This window comes from Asterias amurensis, chromosome 2 (assembly GCF_032118995.1).
Source record: "Asterias amurensis chromosome 2, ASM3211899v1".
NCBI lineage: Eukaryota > Metazoa > Echinodermata > Asteroidea > Forcipulatida > Asteriidae > Asterias > Asterias amurensis.
The window spans coordinates 11,037,091-11,058,370 of NC_092649.1; the positions used below are offsets into that span (position 1 = coordinate 11,037,091).

The 21,280-nt window shown below is 37.9% G+C and overlaps 1 protein-coding gene across 2 annotated transcripts; it reads left to right on the plus strand.

Moving 5' to 3' along the window:
• Positions 1-4: 4 nt before the first annotated feature.
• On the plus strand, positions 5-20,681 carry LOC139934063 (muskelin-like). 2 transcript variants are annotated; one of them, XM_071928359.1, is made up of 19 exons: positions 5-113; positions 3,346-3,478; positions 4,622-4,691; positions 5,078-5,220; positions 6,408-6,496; positions 6,831-6,940; positions 7,506-7,643; positions 8,288-8,480; positions 9,438-9,550; positions 10,215-10,328; positions 11,643-11,800; positions 12,398-12,560; positions 13,812-13,938; positions 14,564-14,631; positions 17,497-17,576; positions 18,116-18,305; positions 18,853-19,017; positions 19,677-19,784; positions 20,208-20,681. In XM_071928359.1, exons 1-19 carry the CDS (start codon positions 104-106, stop codon positions 20,283-20,285), a joined length of 2,250 nt encoding a protein of 749 aa, XP_071784460.1. In that variant the 5' UTR covers positions 5-103; the 3' UTR covers positions 20,286-20,681. The 2 variants fall into 2 exon arrangements, with proteins under 2 accessions (XP_071784460.1, XP_071784461.1); XM_071928360.1 differs by having other exon boundaries at positions 19-113; positions 3,350-3,478.
• The last annotated feature ends 599 nt before the right edge of the window (positions 20,682-21,280 follow it).

Genomic DNA, 21,280 nt, shown 5'->3' on the forward strand with positions numbered 1-21,280 from the left:
CAAAGAGGGCGCTGTATACATTGCGGTAAATGACAGTTTGGTGTTCAAAATGTCACGTTGAGATCGAAAATATTCTCAATATCGGGTGAATCTGTGCGATTTGATGTGTGAGTGTGAGTATAACTGATTCATACGTTGTTAACTTGTATCCAGTTGTTAAGTTGTTGAAGTGAATTTCACATTAAGTCACATCCACGACGGTCAGCAGAGCAGGTCAGGTCTAGGAGTAGGACTCGTCTTAGACTTCTTACTAGCGTCATACGTTATCGACCCTCATATGTTTTCGGTCCCCAACTTTGATTCCCGTTTACCGCGAGATTGTGCAAGCTGCGCCAGTGACAGAAGCTATGCAGTTTACTCGCAGTCTGTATTTTCATCAGGCCTAATCATGCTGAGAAAAAAGTTTCCTGTCGTTGGTTATGCTCAAAAATGTATAAAATGATTGATTTTTGGTACTAGAATTAGAAATAGGATCACTAGTATCCTCTGCTTACCAGTTATCACGCTATTATGCCTTTTTCTTTGAATTGGGAAAAAAATAATGATGCAATATATCAACCGATGCCCTAATTATCTTCTTTTGTTAATACGAAGTATGCAAACATATATTAAAACTTGATGGACATTGAAATGTTCACACCACACACCAATCTTGGATGACTTCAACTGGCCCCATTTGTTTTGAGTTTTTCCTATTTTCACGGCAAACAAGAAAGTATGGTTTCCCGGTGAAGCCATACATGGAAGAAACATCTGCAGTGACTACAAGTGTTCTTTGAGACTCTGTGTATGACTGTATAGCCAGCAGTTGCCTTCATTTTATTCAAAATATTTTTGTATTAAATTTTTCAAATTACCATGGTAACTTGCAAAAAATTTAAAAAAATAAAACAAAAATAAAAAGTGTGAATAATTACTGGCTTCAAAATCTGATTTCTATTTATTTTTTTTCTACTTTTTTTCTTAATATTTATAATAAAGCGTATTAATAAACAGTGATAATTGAATCAATAAGCTGATGTTTAAATTTTAATATAAATAATAGTATTGATATGAGGGTTACAAAATAAAAATCTCAAAAAATATTAGAAAATGATATAAGGCACATGGCTTCTTTAAGCCTCTGTATTTTTCTTTAAGAATGCTCAGCAAAACATTCAGTCACATGATTTTGATCATCATGAATTGTGAATTGAAATAGCGTTTGATGAAACTTTTTCGGTGGGCAAATATTTTTTTATGGCCTCAACATTATGACATATTTTTGTACCTTGTAGAAATGCCTAAAATACCAACTTTTTTGCATTTACAAGTGCAAATGACCAGTGGAGCATTACGTGTTTCTAAGTTTTGGTCAAAGAAGAGGAGACTCTTTGCTTGGCCAATAAAACCACACAATTTTTATCTAGGGATTGTTTACATCGCGCACAGAGAGGTAAAAGATTTGCCACGATATTAGGGACACCTCGAAAACAGGACCTCCTACGATACGTTATTATGCCAACATTCAAATGAGTCAAAGAAACATCATCCAACCTCAAATGTTCAAAACAAAATTACTATCTGCTAAATTGAGTTTCATTCTGCCTTAGTCACTAGATGGATAACGTGAGGTGGTTACTATTTGGGATTCTATGGTGTGCAAATGTGTAGTTGCGATAACGTAACCCTCCTGCCGATGGCGTAGCCGGAGGGTTACGAGTCACTTCAATCGATTCAGGGCGAAATGGTCAAACACGTACAATTTTGACAGCTAGTCAGCAGATTTGCTCCATTTTTACCACTTTTGAAAATCATGACACAAATTCTAGAAACACGAACTTGATTCTCAATGTCTATTGAATCCTACAATAGTACTCAAAACACCATTGAGGATCTAATTTATAGAAAAGGCACAAAAACTTACCAGATTTCCGAGCGAAAGACCCAGGTTAAAAATTCGAACCTGAGGGGGGCGGAGGTTCGACCGTGTGTACACGTCAGTGGGGGGGGGGGGGGTCAACGACTCAGCGCTGCGTGTGGTACATTGTGTATCCCTGTAACTGTGTAGCCGTAGTCTTGATCCAAGACCATTGATGTTGCGCGGTCACACACAACCAACGTTCTGATCAATGCACGGCGAAAACTGTACACGCTTGTTATAATCGAACGTTAGTGGGCGCTCTGTTTCTCTGATTTCCGCATCTCATTGCGTGTACAAGACTACGGCTGCACATTTGTAGGGATACAGAATGCACCCCACACACGCAGCGAGTCTGTGACGTGCACAAACAGCCGAAGCTCCGCCCCCCTCAGGTTCAAATTTTCAACCTGGGTCTTTCGCTCGGGAATCTGGTAAGTTTTTGTGCCTTTTCTTCAAATTATTTCCTCAATGGTGTTTTGAGTGCTATTGTAGGATTCATTAGACATTGAGGATCAAGTTCGTGTTTCTAGAATTTGTGTCATGATATTCAAAAGTGGTAAAAGTAGCTGTCGAAATTGTACGTGTTTGACCATTTCGCCCTGAATCGAATCGATTGAAGTGACTCGTAACCCTCCGGCTACGCCATCGGCAGGAGGGTTATGTTATCGCAACTAGCAAATGTGGGGAAAATATTAAAATCTCGTGCATGCATAAGCACTGTTAATGGCGGACTGTCTCTCGCAACGTAAAACCAAAACTTTAAAAGTTTCAACACACCATGAAGTGAAAAGGTTATTGTTAAAAAATTGGATAGATGTTTTGAAGAAAAAAAAATCAGTTTTTGATAGTGAACAATTTTCCTGTTATCCTACTGAAAACACATGACACCAGGATAGTATAGTTAGTGTAGTACAGTAGTGAGAAGTAGTTTTTAGTAGATACAAAAACAATTATCCTGGTGTCATATGTTTTCAGTAGGATAACAGGAAAATTGTTCACAATAAAAAACTAAATATTTTTTTCTCAAATCATCTATCCAATTTTTTAACAATAACACTTTCAAGTTTTACTTCATGGTGTGTTGAAAAACAACTTCAGCTGCAGACTTTTATTATTTGAGTGCTAAACTACCTCTTTCTCAAAAACTATGTTACTTCAGAGGGAGCAGTTTCTCACAATGTATATATTATCAACAGCTCTCCATTGCTCGTTGCCAAACAAAATTATGTTATGCTGACGTTTGTTTTTAGTAATAACCAATAGTGGCCAGTGCCTTTAAAGCAAGCTAAATTGAGTGCAGTGACGCATGCATGTCAGTCAGAAATTAGAATTAAAGTCATCAACTAATCAAGAGAGGAATGTTAAAGTTCATGATGTCTAAACAGTGGTCCAGTAAGTTGGTAGGCTTACTATTTGACTGTTTTCATTTACTTTACCATCAGATAGTTTTACAATGGCAGAGTCTTGTGGAAAAGAAGCTGGCAGCAGTAAGCCAAAGATGGCAGCAGATAGCACGCAAAAGTTGACGTATAACATCCACAAATGGTCCAGCTATTCTTCTAATTATGTACCCGAGTAAGTCAATACAACATAACAATATATTGCAAGTTTTCCACTATTTTTTACATTGCACTTATGGCCTTGATGCCCTTTCTAATTCAATCTTGTAATATTTTGCCCATACCAAGAATAATAGTATACCTAATTTTTTTAACGAGCATTGTTATGAAGTTGCTTTTAAAAAGCAGGCATGATATTCTTCCTACTTTAGTCTGATTTCCGATTTTTTTTTGTCCATGGAAAAGTCAGAAAAATTATGGCTAATTAGCCTGAAAAGTCTATTCTACATCTACATATGATAACACTTGTCAAAGCCTTTTGAGCAACGTAGATAAGGTGAGAAGACAATGAAGAAATTTAAGTTTCAGAAGTGGAAGGAAAACCCCAGAGAATTGTTTCAGGGAAAACCCACAAAGTCAAGTAGGGACTGAAATGCCCAATTCGCATATTACCCCCGATCAAGGATTTGAACCGGGGTCCCCAGAGGTGGAAGGCACTGCACTAAAACCTGACTTCCCTTTTAAAGCTTACACCAGTACATGTACATGTAGGTCAGCCCTTATAAAAAAAACTTGTACCAAATGAAATGTTCCTACTTTTTTTTTCCAAGAACCAAATATCATGCCTGGAAAAGAGTGTATTCTAAAGTCCTGAATCTGATTACAATTGCTCTACATTTCCCGCCTTCGTGCATCACCGCTGATCCACCGCCTAGTACTTAAGCAGCATGCAGCATCAGAATCAAGCATTCTCCAGAAGACGATCAGAGCATACTGATCGAAACGTCGAGTTAACCCAACGGTTCTTTTCAGAACCACCCCAACTCATTTAGAGATTGTTATTACATGGTGTTACCGCAAACTCTTCTATATCTTATCTCCACCATGCAAAGTTTCAAATCCTACTTAATTGCTCTTTTTGTTTCAAGTTTTGCTTTTTAATCTCCTTTATATTTACTGAAATTTTGACAAATATTACTCTGTATTATACACTATTTGCAACATAAACATCTACATGTATCTTATTAAAGTTTTCATTCTTCAAAATTACACAGCTCTGGTCTATGTGACAGATAAATGTATTCCAGTAAAATTCCAATTTCAAAACTGTGTGTTATTGATAAATATTAACTTACATCGCACACTTATGTAATTTCAGAAATATTTTGGTAGATGCCCCGGGTGATCAGGCTTCTCGTTGGTCATCAGATAGCAACTGTCCACCTCAGGTACGTATTTAAACATGGGTCTGACACTGGACCCAAATACAAAACTCAAATTTTATTTTGATGATTTTATTGTAGACCCTATTGAATATTTGCCCTGCAAGATGGCGTCTGCGAGCGTGTGCGTGTGTGTGCGTGCTTGTGCCATAGAAATCAAACCAGGAACGCTGCGTGCTGCGTGCTTCTTTGATGCACGTGTGTAGACGTGCATACGGTTTGACCTATAAGATGGCGACTTTCATAGCAAAAAAGGGGTTATTCAATACGGTCTATAGTCTAGCAAACAAACACTTGTACATAAATTGTCCGCGAAAAAATTCAATGCAATAAACTAAATTTACCATAAATAATTTCCCCTTTTTCCCCCCTCCTTGAACTTCAAATCACAGTTTCTCATTTTAAAACTTGAGAAGTGTTCACTGGTGAAGAGTATCTCGTTTGGGAAGTATGAGAAGACGCATGTCTGTAACCTGAGAAAGTTTAAGATTCTTGGAGGCATGACCGAGGAGCACATGGTAGAGCTACTAACCAGGTAAGCTGCTGAAGTTTCGGGTGCATACAATTTTTCCTAAATGACGTCAAACAAAAGTTTGCATATATTCTTAACCAGAGAAAGGAATTGAGCATCATCGTTACCGTCATCAATTTTTTCATTTAAAAAAAGGCCAAAGGAATTGCCTTGATTGAAGTAGTTTCCAAAGTTTTATTGTATTGTGATGTATTGCTCTTAAGCTTTAGCAGGGTTTGGAATTACACAAAGGCTGTGGAGGTCATGACCACGATTGCCCCTCTACTGTACAACAACAGTAGGGATGTTTTTCAACACTGAACTTGCCAGTCAGACCACTTAGAGTGAAGTTTGGATGGTCCTGAAGTGTTTAAACTGACATTTATAAATACCTCAGACAGTTTTGCTATTCCTTTTGGTGTAGAGCACGTCTCTGTTTAAGAACGGTTGTTTTCGGATACTACACGCTAGTCTTGGTGCAAGACGTTTCTTGTTACGATCGATGAGTTGATCAGGAAACTGTCGTCTCAGTCATATCAATGCAACACACGGACAGACAGAGGTCAAGCACGTCGGAAATGGTCAAGTTTTACAGAGTGTATTACCTTGTACGCTTTTTAACCAGGCATTTATGAATGGGTATGAAAGAGTAATAATTAATAAAGTGTATAATTCCTTAATTTTTACCAATATTTTCTGTATTTTAATGTCTTGTTAAGCATAAGATCTGTTATAAACCGTGCAGGGTCGTTGCCGCGCCATAGAGGCCCTCGCCGAAACGACCCTGCCGGTTTTAAACGGTCTTAAGAACTCGTCGCGACTCTTTTTTTCCCTTATGTGGCCAGGACTGCTGTCAGAAGGAAGAATGCTGTATCCTGAACTTCTTTGTTGAACATACTTATTTCCTTCTGTTGATGGATGCCCCAAGCTTCTACTCTCAGTCCTTTACTCTTTTACTCCTTTAAGTACACATATAAGATGACTTGTACCGGTGTAAACTATTATCTTTTTAATGTCTTAATAAAGTGTATAATTCTTTAATTTTTACTAATATTTTCTGTATTTTAACGTCTTGTTAAGCATAAGATCCAAGGCAATTTCTATTGTATACTTGTGTAACAATAGTAATTACCCAAATAAATCAATCAATCAATCAATCAATCAACCAATCAATCAACTTAATACTCGATTTTGTGCTTTGATAATGGCAGTGGTCTAGAAAATGACAGCAATCAAGAGACATTTCCAGTCAAGCATATGGTGAATGGCAGTCAAGTGCCGTGCCGATATATCAAAATAGGTGAGAAATGCTCATTATGTCACTGTATGTACATGAAGGAGATCTATTTATTTGTTCAATCCGATGACACTAGGTGACAACATTGAATTTAAAGAAACTGAACTGGCTACCAGTCTGAGCCTGTCGGTATCTAGCGTTATTAACAAGCCTAGAAGTGTGACATCACCTGCTTCTGTCATGAATGCTTACTTTTCTATGACTTAGAAACACTGTTTTGCAATAAATTGTTTTCATGAAAATACTACTTTCAAAACACCCATCTTTGATTAATTGTCACAGCTTGTACACGGCCTTGCTTCTAATAGTTTCTGTATGTGTCCTTGTTTTTTCTCAGTGCCCATGCTGTCATGTGGTCCTAGCTTCAACTTCAGTATTTGGTACGTTGCAATAAATGGTATTGATGATACAGACACAGTCCAGCCATGTCTGATCAAGTATAATGAGGTAAAAATGTTGATTATTCTGACAATTTTTTTCCAGCAAATAAGTATATTGAAGGCACTGGGCATATTTGGTAAATAATTGTCAGCACAAACACCTGGTAATAAGCAATGGAGAGCTGTTGATCGTATAAAACATTGTGAGAAACGGTTCCCTCTGAAGTGACATACATTTTGAGAAAGAGGTAAATTCTGTCCCAATAAAATATTTTTTCTGTCATTATTTTCTTGCAATTTCGATTACCAATTAAGCCCAAATTTTCACAGGTTTGTTATTTTATGCATGTGTTTGAATAGTGAAAATACTGGTCTTTGACAATTACAAAACGTGTCCAGTGCCAATATTCTTCAGTAAGGAAAGTTTATCACGTTTGATTTAGTCCTGTATGATTTTTGAATCTTCCATTTGTCTTAGAGAATGACTCTGTAAGGGTTACAATTTCTACTGCAAAGTCTTGAAGTTTATGAGAAACTTCTGAAAGGGCACCAAGCCTTAAACATTGGGGGTAACAGAGGCCATTTCCTCAGTGCTATACCATTGATTAGTAATGATAAATATTTTCCCTTAGTATCGAGAAAGGGAAGCCATCCGCCTTTGTCTGAAACACCTTCGTCAGCACAACTATGGGGAGGCTTTTGAAACGTTGCAGAAGAAAACCAAGATCAGTTTGGAGCATCCAACTATATCAGAACTACATGATAAACTGGTGAGAAATCTAATAAAAAAATGGTAACAACCTGTTTATCTGTTTACTATAAAGGCTATAACACAAAGATCCAGCCTTATGCTTGGTTTAAGGCATTTCACATGATTTTTACTAAAAACTGCATGAATGAAAAGTGCTACAGCAAATAGTGTACTATAGACAAATCCAGGCACGCACCGGGCGCACAGGTATTGAGCACCGCGGGCCACTGCTGCGGTGTCTTCAATGCCAAGTTTGTGCACAAAAAGACACCGCAGTTGGTAATTTTTCAATAGAGGGCGCTACCAATTTTGTTTCGTCGGATTGGTCTATATCCCATGAATGTACTACCTCATAACAATCAATGTATTACAACCATAGCAACAACAGCTTCTTTGTACTTGGATGTCGAGGCACAATATTGCCTGTCCGGGAACTGTTTCACGCAAAACATGCTTGCACGTCGCTTGACGCGCTTCTAGTTCACGGTGGCGCAAATCTCATGCACTAGACTTATATTAGTTAACCCAACGTGACCGTTTTTTCAGCCAACCAGAATACAGAACAAGCAAGAGGTGTGTTATAACTGTTTCTAGTAAACTGTCAATACACCTTGGTGAAATCAACAAGTTGATGTGTTTACAATGTATTGCTTGTATACCTAGGTTATTCAGGGTGACTTCACCTGTTGTGAGCGTATCATAGAAAGAGCATCCGAGGAAGGTCACTTTGAACATTACATCAGCATGAGGGATTACCAGCCAAAGTGGACACTACTCTGCCCATTCGGTTCTGTAGAGGATGATACGAAACCAGGGAAGAGGGGCGGTCATCAGATGTGTATAGACATAGAAACAGGTGAATTTAAGCAAGTCTTAATTGGGCATGGTGTATAGACATAGAAACAAGTGAATTTACAGGAGCGTTAATCGGCATGATTGGGGATGTGTATAGACATAAAAGCAGGTGAATTTAAACGAGTCTTAATTGGGATGTGTATAGACATAGAAACAAGTAAACTTAAAGACAGTGGACACTATTGGTAATTGTCAAAAGCTAGTCTTCACAGTTGGTGTATCTCAACATATGCATAAAAAAGTAAACCTGTGAAAATTTGAGCTCAATCGGTCATCGAAGTTGCGAGATATTAATGAAAGAAAAAACACCCTTGTCGCACCATAGTCACACGAAGTTGTGTGCTTTCAGATGCTTGATTTGGAGACCTCAAATTCTAAACTTGAGGTCTCGAAGTCAAATTTGTGGAAAATTACTTCTTTCTCGAAAAACTATGTCACATCAGAGGGAGCTGTTTCGCACAATGTTTTATACTATCAACCTCTCCCCATTACTCGTAATCAAGAAAGGTTTAATGATAATAATTATTTTGAGTAATTACCAATAGTGTCCGCTGCCTTTAAACAAGCGTTAGTTGGGGATAGACATACATGTAGAAACATGTGAATTTAGACAAGTGTGATTGGGGATGGGAACAGTGAAAAGAGATTCCAAAGAAAAAGGAAAAACAAATATTCTGCTAAATCTCAACTAACTATTTATGTAAGTTACATTGTCCATGGGAGACAAATAAAACAGAGGTTTTGCTAGATTCGTAAATACTATAAAAATTCACAACCCCAAAAAACTTACTTGATGGGAAGGCACTGCAGCAGTATATATGGTTTGTATATAGACAATGTGACCTATGTTTACATTCAAACCGCCCTCTGTTTTTTTACCCCCAAAACAATTATGTCAGTAAAAAGACAGTGAAAAAGATTCCCTTGCTTTATTGCCTCTCCACTCTTTTATCTCTAGAAACGGTCTACTTGTTCGGCGGCTGGGATGGTGAACAAGATCTAGCAGATTTCTGGGCATACAGTGCTGCTACAGGGGAATGGACTTGTCTGTTCAAGAACACCGCTGATGAGGTAAACATCACTGTTTGTAATACTCGGCTGACTTTTTCACTCTTAATGCACGGTAATATTTGTTCACCCAAATTACTGAGTCCTTTACAATGCAGTTGTCAATGGTCTACAACTGAACACATGCGTAAAAAAGAAAAGAAAAAAAGTTGATCATTTACCAAAGTTGACCAAAGTTAGTGTTACCAAGGTTAACAATGGTTAGTGCTGTGTTCACAACTTGAGAAATGTGAGCTCAGTCTTTGTTACCAAAGTTTTAAAAAGGTTAACCGGTGTCAGTAGATAGTTACCAAGATTTAGGTACTTACCTGACCTTAAGGTTGACCACCGTCAGTGTTGGTTACTAAGGTTAAGCAATGTGTACCACACTTGGTTAAGTAGGGTGAAACGGGGACTGTGCCAGGTCTCTGTTTCCTTGGCCTTGATGCCAAAACTTTCCGATAGACTTTAAGATTTTCCAATGCAAGTGCCCTTTGCTCAATGGAAACGCCCATTGGTCGAGGACACTAGTGTATTGACCAGGATTCAAACCCACACCCAAATGACTTAGCCACCAGAACTTGAGTTTGATGCACCTTACCACTCGACCGCGACACACACAAGTATCAGATGGAGATTTGAAATGGTTTAAATACTGACTATTTTTCTGCATTTCTCAAATTCTCAGGGAGGTCCATCAGCTCGGTCTTGTCACAAGATGTGTCTTGATCCTCAACGACGGCAGATCTTCACACTAGGTCGATACCTGGACTCATCAGTTAGAAATGTTTACCCACTCAAGGTATGTCTGACTTACAACTCTTGAGAATTTTGTGCCATCATGTAAAGCTTAGGGCCTTTCTCAAACTTGGGCTCGGGCTCCGTTTCGGATGCGGCCTCTGCGCGCTGCGTTTGAGTGGAAACGTAGCAAGTACAGTATGAACCTGCCTTAAGGCCTACACACTCACATTAGAGCAGCATGTATTTTGCACACGTTTCAATCAATCAATCAATCAATCAATCAGTTTATTTCCACAGTATCAAAATCACAATCAATATCAAATCTAAGGCAATGTTAGTTGGAAATTAAGAAATAAATAGTTGCTTGATAAGATTAATTAAATGAATAATAAGCATTGACATTCATGAAACTGTGGGGGACCCATAAAGAAGCAAAGCTTGTAAGGTTATGGTTCCCTGAGCAAGCTGAGCACGTTGGTTTAAACATCAGCAGACTGAGCATGGAGCCTGACCTGGAGCCCAAGCTAAGGTCTGAGAAAGGCCCAAGGGCTCAAAATTAACACCTGGGCCTAACTTCATAGAGTTGCTAAGCACAAAAATTTGCTTAGCATGACAATTTATGCCTTAATAAAAACAGGATTATCAACCAAATTTCCATGTGATTTTCAGGATAAGCAAACAACAGCTGAATACCAGTAATAAGGAAAATGCAACAAATGGAAAGTTTGTTGGTAATCCTGTTTTTATCAAGGAAGAAATTTCATGCTAAGCAAATTTTCGTGCTTAGCAGCTCTATGAAATTGGGCCATGGCCCGAGGCCAGTGATGGTAGAGTCGGACCAGTAATCTTATGACCTTACAAGTCCGGCGGTCTTGTGTTTTTGAATGATAACCCCTCAGAACTTATCAATACAAACACCTTTTAATTCTGTAGAGTATTGAAGTATAAAGAAATAAGATAAAACTTCTCTATCCCCTATTAGAGAAGCTAAAGTGCTTGTTCCAAAAACAGCTTAAGTGTGAAACTGTGTAGATAGTGTTCCTCTTATTTTGATTCCGGTCTTGTATTGGTTTTGAGCTACAAGCCCAGCCGTCGATTTCACAAAGAGTTTGGACTTGTCTTATCTCGAGTTAGGACGAGTAATTCGTCCTAACTTAGGATTAATCTTAAGGTCTGCATGCTACAGTGCAGGGTTGGGACTCATCCTAAGTTCTAAGATTATTCTTAAGTTAGGAAGAGTTTTTTTAAATTGACGGCTGTAACCTTGTGGATTGCCCCCACAAATTCTAGCCCTGACAGCTTTAGAAGTTTGAAACATAATTTGTATTTTTCGACATCGTTTATTGATATGTATATATATATTTCTTTTTTTCAGAGTGACTTCTATGTGTATGACATTGACACTAATAAATGGATGCTTATATTCGAAGACACCGGTACCGAGGGTGGTCCCAAACTCATATACGACCATCAGATGTGCCTGGACTCTCAAACGTCAACTATATTTGTGTTTGGTGGACGGATTCTTACCAGGTTGGTATGAGTCTATCATTTGATAATTAAACCACAGATTGGGTAACTTTCCTTGATTTAAATAAAGTGAGACATGCACACCTACACAAAATCTACACAAACTAATCAATAGGTTCTTATTGTTTTAGGCTCAATTAGCTTGATGAGAATTTCTGAGAAAAGGTTTTTCTTTCAATATTTTCTTTTATATTCAATAACCGATTGAGCCAATTTTTTTGTACAGATTTGTTATTTTATGCATACATGTATGTTGGGATACACCAGGTGAGAATACTGGTTTTTGAAAAGTACCTTACATCAATGTGTCCAGGGGTGGATTTCACAAAGACTAGTCTTTCATTGAGTTAGGACGATTAACTAATTTAGGACTAGCCTTAAGTTTTCAATATCTCATAAGACTAGTCCTAGTCCTTACTTAGGAATAGTCCTAAATCTTTGTGAAATCGACCCCAGTGCCTTCATTATATCCGTCTGATTCTTTTTTATTCTTTTTGCATTCGAAGGAAATAATATGAACCAGGCTTTTTTCTTCCATAAACCTGTAATGTATAATACTTTTAAGAAATATCTGTCTGATTCTTTGTGTTCTATTTGCAGCACTTTACTGTCTGAGGAGAGGCCGAGTGAAGGGTCGTTTAGCGGCCTGTATTCTTATCATATCCCAACGAACACATGGAAGATTCTCCGTAGAGATTGTGCTAGTACTCTAGGAGGGAAAGACATCAAATCTAGAATAGGTCACTCAATGCTCTTACACCCGGTAAGTCCCCTTATCATAATGGAATGTTTCCAGTATGTATTAATAAATATGAAGGTTTGGTCTCGAAATGTCTTTTCAGATCCAACACTCCCACAAAGAGATTAAATACATGGTTGTACCTGCAAGTTTACTATTTATTTATAGTTAAAGGCACTGTACACGTTTGGTATTAATTGTCAAAGACCAGTTGTCTCACTTGGTGTATCCCATCATAAAAGCATAAAATAACAAGCCTGTGAAAATTTGGGCTCAATCGGTCATCGAAGTTGCAAGAAAATGATGAATGAAAAAACACCCTTGTTGGACGAATTTGTGTGCTTTCAGATAGGAATAAAAGACTTCTAACTACGTTACTTCAGAGGGAGTCGTTTCCCACAATGTTTTAAACTATCAACAGCTCTCCAATGCTCGTTACCAAGTCAGTTTTTAAGTTGATACTTGTTTTGAGTAATTACCAAACGTGTACCTTCCCTTTAACTTTTAGATAGGGAGTTATTAGTTGATTTATATAAAAAAATAGATTACAAGAATTGATAATGCTTTGTTTAGAAAGTTTCTTGATTTTAATTTTGGCACTTGTGAGGTTGTGATGTTTGTTTTTTGCTTTGATAAGTTACCAATGAGGGATAGCTGGAAGAGTAGAATTCTGAGAGGTGAAGCAAATCAATAAAGAATGTTATTTGTTCTTACCCATATACAGCGATGTGTATAGGCACTGTATGCTCAGTACTTTCTCAAGTTCTGTGGAGAAAAGAATCACAGGGCATATTAATCTAGAGTAGATGTCTTACCATCGAGACCACCGAGATTGCCTGGTAGCTAGCGAGGCAGTTCAAATCCTATAATATTATAGCAAGGGATAGTTTCACAATATTGATACCGGTTTAACCTTGTCTTTACTGTTATACTGGACATGCACCTGTGTCCTTAAGCAAGACACTTAACCATTGCTTCGTCCTTCGGATGGGACGTACAGCTGTTGTTCCCATGTGTTGTGTAAACGCATGTAAAAGAACCCAGTGCACTTATCGTAAAGAGAAGGGGTTCGCCCCGGTGTTCCTGGCTGGATTGGCAGCATATTGCGCCACAGCACCTTGTAAACCATTACATGGTGCTTAAGGATTAGGTCTTATATCTTAAACTTCGTCCCACTGATTGCAGTAATAAACACCTGGCACTTTGTATCCTTTGGTAAAAGGTGCGTTATAAATCTGGTTATTAAATTACTATTGTTTTTATGTTATGTTTCAGATGGCTCGCAAACTGTACATTATAGCTGGCCAGCGTGGTAAAGACTACTTGAGTGATTTCTTCACATACAACATTGATACTGATGAAATTGAGATTATATCAGACGGAAACAAAAAAGACAGTGCCAGTGAGTACAAATAGCAAAATAATATATTGAAAGATATATAGTATTTATAAAGTATAAGTTTGTTGATATTTTTATGTATACATGGTGTAGAGCTGTTACTTCATTAGGCAGGCCTGGCTATTTTCAGGATTTTTCTTTCCCGATTCAGAAAAGACCAATTCAAAAGTGGGAAGATAGAGAAATTGTAACTAATGAGTGAACGAAATGGACTAAACAAGGGAACGTCTTTTGAGAAAGGAGAAGGCAAAGAGAGTTAATTATTTCCTTTTGGATGCTTAGACCAAGGGGTTGATTTATTTCTCTAACCATGCTAACACACAGGATGTTCAACCTTTTGTCCATTGTCCATTCAAGCCAGATTTGCCTTGTAGAGGCAATTCTATTTTCTACTGTATGAGCTGTAATGTTGCTTGTCTCTTTCTATTATTGTTTTTTATAGTGACAGTTGTATCTTTTTTCGTATAATTGTAAATGTAATTCTATTCATTGTAAATATTAGTGAATTCTTTGTCTACCTAGTTTTTTTCTATTTTTATGAAACTACAGCCAATGGAGGCCAAATTTCTGTATTTTGTTATGATGCGGACATATCAAATATCTATCTTTCTGTCTATCCATCTTGTAGTACCAGCCGCTGGTTTTACCCAGAGAGCCACCATCAACCCAGAACTGAATGAGATTCATGTTCTATCGGTGAGTAATTCAATCACATCCACTTCTTAATCCTCCTCTTAAGAGCAAACTCTACCTGGCAAATAGATACACACATGGCGTTACCCCAAAACAAAGATATATTGACAACTCACCATGCAATGCCTCAAATCCTAGATATGTATGCTCTGTGGGGAGGGCACTAATGGACTTGTTAAGTTATGGCAACGCTCTTCTACCGGACGCTGTAAATACAGCGAGTCAGCTCTGTAAGAACAAACTCTACCTGGCAAATAGATACACACATGGCTTTACCCCAAACCAAAGATATATTGACAACTCACCATGCAATGCCTCAAATCCTAGATACAGTATGTATGCTCTGTGGGGAGGGCACTAATGGACTTGTTAAGTTATGGCAACGCTCTTCTACCGGACGCTGTAAATACAGCGAGTCAGCTCTGTAAGAACAAACCAAAGATATATTGACAACTCACCATGCAATGCCTCAAATCCTAGATACAGTATGTATGCTCTGTGGGGAGGGCACTAATGGACTTGTTAAGTTATGGCAACGCTCTTCTACCGGACGCTGTAAATACAGCGAGTCAGCTCTGTAAGAACAAACCAAAGATATATTGACAACTCACCATGCAATGCCTCAAATCCTAGATACAGTATGTATGCTCTGTGGGGAGGGCGCTAAGTTATGGCAACGCTCTTCTACCGGACTCTGTAAATACAGCAAGTCAGCTCTGTAAGAACAAACTCTACCTGGCAAATAGATACACACATGGCGTTACCCCAAACCAAATATATATTGACACCTCACCATGCAATGCCTCAAATCCTATTTATGTATGCTCTACGGGGAGCGCACTAATGGACTTGTTAAGTTATGGCAACGCTCTTCTACCGGAAGTTAGAAACTTTTCAACCAGTTGACATACAGCAAGTCAGTTCTCTATAGAACAAAATCTACCTGGCAAGTAGATACGCACATGGTGTTACCGCAAACCAAATATACATTGATACAGGCCTCACTATGCAATGCCTCAAATCCTGTATACATGTACGTATGCTCTACGGGGAGCGCACATGGACTTGTTAAGTTTTGGCAACGCTCTTCTACCTGACGTAAACTTATCAACAAGTTGACATACAGCAAGTCAGCTCTCTAAGAACAAACTCTACCTGGCAAGTAGATACACACATGGTGTTACCGTAAACCAAATATACATTGATACCTCACCATGCAATGTAATGCCTCAAATCCTATATACATGTATGTATGCTCTACGGGGAGCGCATATGGACTTGTTAAGTTATGGCAACGCTCTTCTACCGGACTTTGTAAACTTATCAACCAGTTTACATACAGCAAGTCGGCTCTCTAAAGAACAAACTCTACCTGGCAAGTAGATGAAAACACGGTGGTATCGCAAACCAAATTTATATTCTCAATTCTTGTTAAATCTTTATTTTGTATCGCTTGTGCTTGAACTGTTCTGCCATCTTTTCACTTATTATGAATTTGTTGTATTATCTATTATCTTTATTATGTATATTGTGTCAGAGTAGCTGTAATGTCTTATGTCCATCAGTCCTTTTGTTTTTCAGGTCTGTCTGTTTTTTTCCGTTTTTTTTTTCTCCTGGCTACAAGCTTCTGCTGATCAAAACAGCCCCATACTCTATTTATTACATTTATCATGGATACTGCTACTTAATGTTTGTTTTGCTTTACTCCACAGTAAAATGTTATTGTCAATATTTTTCATAGAAGTATGGAAATATTTGTGTATCTGAATTGAACTGAAGGTTAACAGTAAAACTTCAATGTTCTTCTTCCTACTACTGCTAATGTTGTCTCTTTCTATATTCATAGAGAATTTGTTCTGCTGTGCATTTAGCAGTTAGTAATATTGAAACTGTTTGAGAAAGCTATCCAAAGATATACCTGTGTACAAATAACGTTACTGATTTGTTATTTTTTTATTATAATAAGTGGTAAACAGGGGAGACTGACTGAGACATGGACCATCATTTTGACGTCCCCATTTATTTATTTTGCATATTGTTTTTTGTGTCACTATCTTAGTGGAAGTGTCGTGGCCGGGCGGTTAAGAGCACCAAATTCAAACTCTGGTGTTTCTGATCAGCAGAGTGTGGGTTCGAATCCCCAGCCGTAACATTTTTGTCCTTAAGCAAGGCACTTAGCATTGCTTCGTCCTTCGGATGGGACGTAAAGCCGCTGGTCCCATTTGTTGCGTAACGCATGTAAAAGAACCCAGTGCACTTATAAAAAAAAAAAGGGTTCGCCCCGGTGGCTGCTGTATGCGCCGTAGCACCTTGTAAACCATTATAAGGTGCTTCATAATTGGGTCATAACTCATAACTTCAATAACACTTCTTTCTGTATAAAGTATATACTAAGCACCTTGAGTACCTTGTTTTGTAGATACGTGCGCTATATAAGACTTTGATATTAGTATTATAATTATTATATATAATTCATACTGTATTCTTTTTGTTAAAACTATACTCTTCTCAAATCTCTATACTTTTAGATTTTGTCATAAATTCTACATTTGCTATTATTGATCCTACTTGTAATGTAAACCCTATTTGTAAATACTTAATTTTATTCTGTGGCTTGCTCATTTACAAACATTTTGCTGTTGTTGGTTTTCTTTGATTGCGTTTCTAAGTCTGTTCCATATTTTTAATGGTTATTATAACTGCTTGCGTGTTTAGTTCTTCTTAAAAATTGTTTGATCTAGTATTTAATTCTTTATTAAGCGCTCTGGGGTTAATATTTTAGATATCAGGCGCTATAAGTTCTATATTATTAATACTATAATATGGAAGAGAGGATCTTAATTTTAACAATTCTTGTTTAATCCATAGGGATTGAGTAAGGACAAAGACAAAAAAGATGACTCTGTGAAGAATTCTTTCTGGGTGTTTTACATCAATCAAAACAGATGGTGAGTCATTGTGTATGTTTAGGCTGTATCTTATGAGTACATGTATGATAATGGGCCGTTGAGTTGGCGTAGTGGTATCTTTCCAACTCTAGGCCATGGTTCTAATCCCGCTAGGGCACTATGTGGATTGGGTTTTCATTCCCTACCTGATTGCTTGAATTTTCCCTAAGAATTTTCCCCTTGAATTACTGTAGTTAGGCAAGTAAACATTTGAAAACAAATTTTTCTCTTTTACTGTTGACGTTGCTGCTCCCCGATTATGGAACAGTCTTCCTGTCCAAACCAGGAACTCCAACAGTGTCTCAGCCTTCAAACAGTCTCTCAAGACTCATCTTTTCCCCAAGTCTGTAGCTGGTCGACGGTCTTTTTGTACTGTCTTGTGTTCCTTTTTTCTTCAGCGCCCTGTGTCCTTTGGAAATTTTGCGCTTTATAATACAGTTATTGTTGTTACTTTATTGTTGATGTTCTACATGTACATCCTCAAGAGCAAGAACAAAAATAAAACCTTAAGACAATTTTGATTACCCCAAACATCGCAGGTCCTGCGTGTACAAGAATGAGAATGGGGACCAGCAGTATTGGAGTAATCGTCAGAGCTTGGAGCCATGTCCACGCTTCGCTCACCAGCTCGCATACGACCACGTTCACAAGAGGCATTATTTGTTTGGAGGTAATCCCGGACGGTCTGGGGCTCAGAGGAGTCGCCTTGATGACTTCTGGGCGCTGGAGGTAGGTTGCTTTTTCTTTCAAAATTTGAAATCCTCAAAAATATAAAAGGGGTTCGCTGGCCAAAACACTGAAGGACCAGTCAAAATTCACCCTTAGTGGTCCGGCAGGAAAGTTTAGTCAATACCCCGAGTTCCTTTAAATCTCATTTAAAACCAACCTCTATCCCAAGTTACACTCATTTGTATTATTGTTAACTACATTGTTATTGTTTGTGAAATGTGTAATTTCGTACTCTATTTTTTCTTTGGTTGCTTTTGTATTTCTTAAATGCTTTGTATATTAATGTGTAAAAAGTGCTGACTAATTTAAGGTTATCATTACAGTTATTTTATTTAGCTTGCTTTTGGTAGCAAACATAGTAGGCATAGAACATTGCAAAGTCATGTTTCCCTTTGCTGATGCAAACAGCAAGGTTGTCCAAACCTACAAAACTGCAAATTTTGAAACGTAAAGTAAACTTATTTGACATACTAGTACAATGTATATATAAAGATTCTTTTGAAGTAAACTAAAATGAATTGTTTTTTTTCTTTTTTTCTTTTCTCAGCTCGTAAGGCCAGTGATAGGTCAGATTGTGAGACGCTGTAAACATCTTATACGCAAGAACCGCTTCCAAGAAATTGCCACCACCAACCCCGTCCAGGCCTTGACGTACCTGCAGACAGAGCTAGCTGAAACTGTGAACCATAAAGACAAGAAAGAAACCAAAGAGGTGAGCTGACGCCCTCCTGGGTCCAATTTTATAAAACTGCCCATAGCAGAATTTATTGCTAAGCAAAACATTAGCAGGTTGCAGTCACAGATGACATGGTATTTCGGCTGTAGTCTATTCTGGTCAATATAATTTTGTTGTGCTTAGCTACATTTCTGTGCCTAAGCAGCTCTATGAAATTGGGCCCTGGAATGTGATGGTCTACTGATTCAATCAATCTGCTGAGCACCGAACAATCCCATTAAGCAGAAAAAGACTATAAAATGTGGTATTGTTCATGATTGATGGCTCTGTAAATCAATTATTAATTTAAGCATGTTTCATAATTTAGCCAGGATTAGTGTTTCTTTGTGTTCGTTCAAACACTCTTAAATCATGGTAAGGGTCTATTGACTTTGATTTGACCAATTTGCAGCCAATAGTTCCATCCACATTGAAATGATTTCTTCTCTATCTCTAACATTTAAACTCAATATCAAGTCTTGATTTTAATGGCAAGGTTCAGACCTTGTACATTTACAATTGTGTAATAAGTTTAAAACTTAATTACTAGTTAGGCCTAGGTCAAAACATTTAAGTAAAATCAGACACGGCACAACTACCTCAATTCAGGAATAATGTTGGGCTAATTCTTAGTCTGGTGCTTCTCTGTCATGCAGTTCCAGCTACTATCCTTGAGTCTCTTCAGATCTAGCCTTGAGGTGCCAGACCATTTGTTAACAGTCCATACCGAGCAGTCACATCCACATTACACCACAAGAACGCAGGTAAATATCAGTTACTCGTACTCTCTCGTTTCTCTTTTGTATTCAATCATGTTGACCTATTTTACAACATGCAGCACACTTACCCTGTCCGCCATCTTGGGGTTCAAAATCAATAAAAACTTTCGCCAACAATTTTACTCTTAAAATGGGAAAATGGTAGGAAGGCGTTGTGTGGAGGTTTGTGTGCATCTTGCAATGGGTCAATAGTTGTCCTCCTTTATTGACAATCTGTAGCATTTGGGGGCCTTGTTGTCTTATGTCAATACCCTATTTTTCTGTTGTAATTTTACTTTCAACTTCTCAATTTCAACCATTTTGTATTTCTGAATCATTTGAAGACATGTTAAATCTTAGGAACATATATTTGGTTTAAAAGTAACAGGAACTAAGAAATGGTTGTTTTATTTCCTTTTCTTTTTACAGCTTTTTGACACACTCGTCAACTTTTTCCCTGATGACATGTCGCAGCCAAAGGGAAACCTGGTGGATCTAATCCTCTAGAGGGCGCTTCATCAACTAGCAATAACAACAATGTAGTGTCACACAGAATCACTGCCGTGAAATTTTCTAGTCAAAATTAATTGACACTGAAGCCCGGTTCATACTTCCTGCGAATGTGATTGCAATACAAATTTTGATGTCACATTGCAACAACTGTTTTGCCGGAGTTTAACACAGTTTAACTGCTTTTGCAGTAAGTATGAATCGGGCTTAATACTATGTGAAGCGCTGGTATCTTTAACCCCTATATGGACACCAATCGGAGTCACTTGTGATGTCTAGGACTTTGTGGGCTCCGACCACACGGTGCTTAAAGGAACACGTTGCCTTGGATCGGACGAGTTGGTCAAAACAAAAGCGTTTGTAACCGTTTTTTATAAAATGCATATGGTTGGAAAGGTGTTTTAAAAGTAGAATACAATGTTCCACACAAGTTTGCCTCAAAATTGCGTGGTTTTCCTTCTACTGTGCGAACTAACATGGTCGGCCATTTATGGGAGTCAAAATTTTGACCCCCATAAATGGCCGACGTGTTTAGTCGACGAGGTAAAAGGAAAACCACGCAATTTCGAGGCATGTTTGTGTGGATTATTGTATTCTACTTTTACAACAGCTTTCTACCCATATGCATTTTATAAAAAACGGTTACAAAGGCTTTTCAAAGACCAACTCGACCGATCCAAGGCAACGTGTTCCTTTAACACACAGTTCTTAAAGGCACTGGACACATTTGGTAATTGTCAATGACCATTCTCACTTGGTGTATCCCAACATATGCATTAAATAACAAATATGTGACAGTTTGGGCACAATTGGTCATCAACGTGGCAAGAGAATAATGAAAGAAAAAAAAACACCCTTGTTGCACACATTAATGTGTACTTTCAGATGCATAATAAAAGGCTTCAGAAAAGGCTTCAGGTCTGAAGTCTTTTATTATTTGAGCAAGAAATTACCTCTTTCTCAAAAACTACGTTACATGAGAGGGAGCTATT

What these genes read in the sequence shown, in the direction of transcription:
- LOC139934063 (XM_071928359.1), top strand. An exon ending in ATGAGATTCATGTTCTATCG is followed by an intron (nt 14,632 to 17,496) that starts GTGAGTAATTCA and finishes TTTAATCCATAG; the next exon opens with GGATTGAGTAAGGACAAAGA. An exon ending in ATTACACCACAAGAACGCAG is followed by an intron (nt 19,785 to 20,207) that starts GTAAATATCAGT and finishes TTCTTTTTACAG; the next exon opens with CTTTTTGACACACTCGTCAA.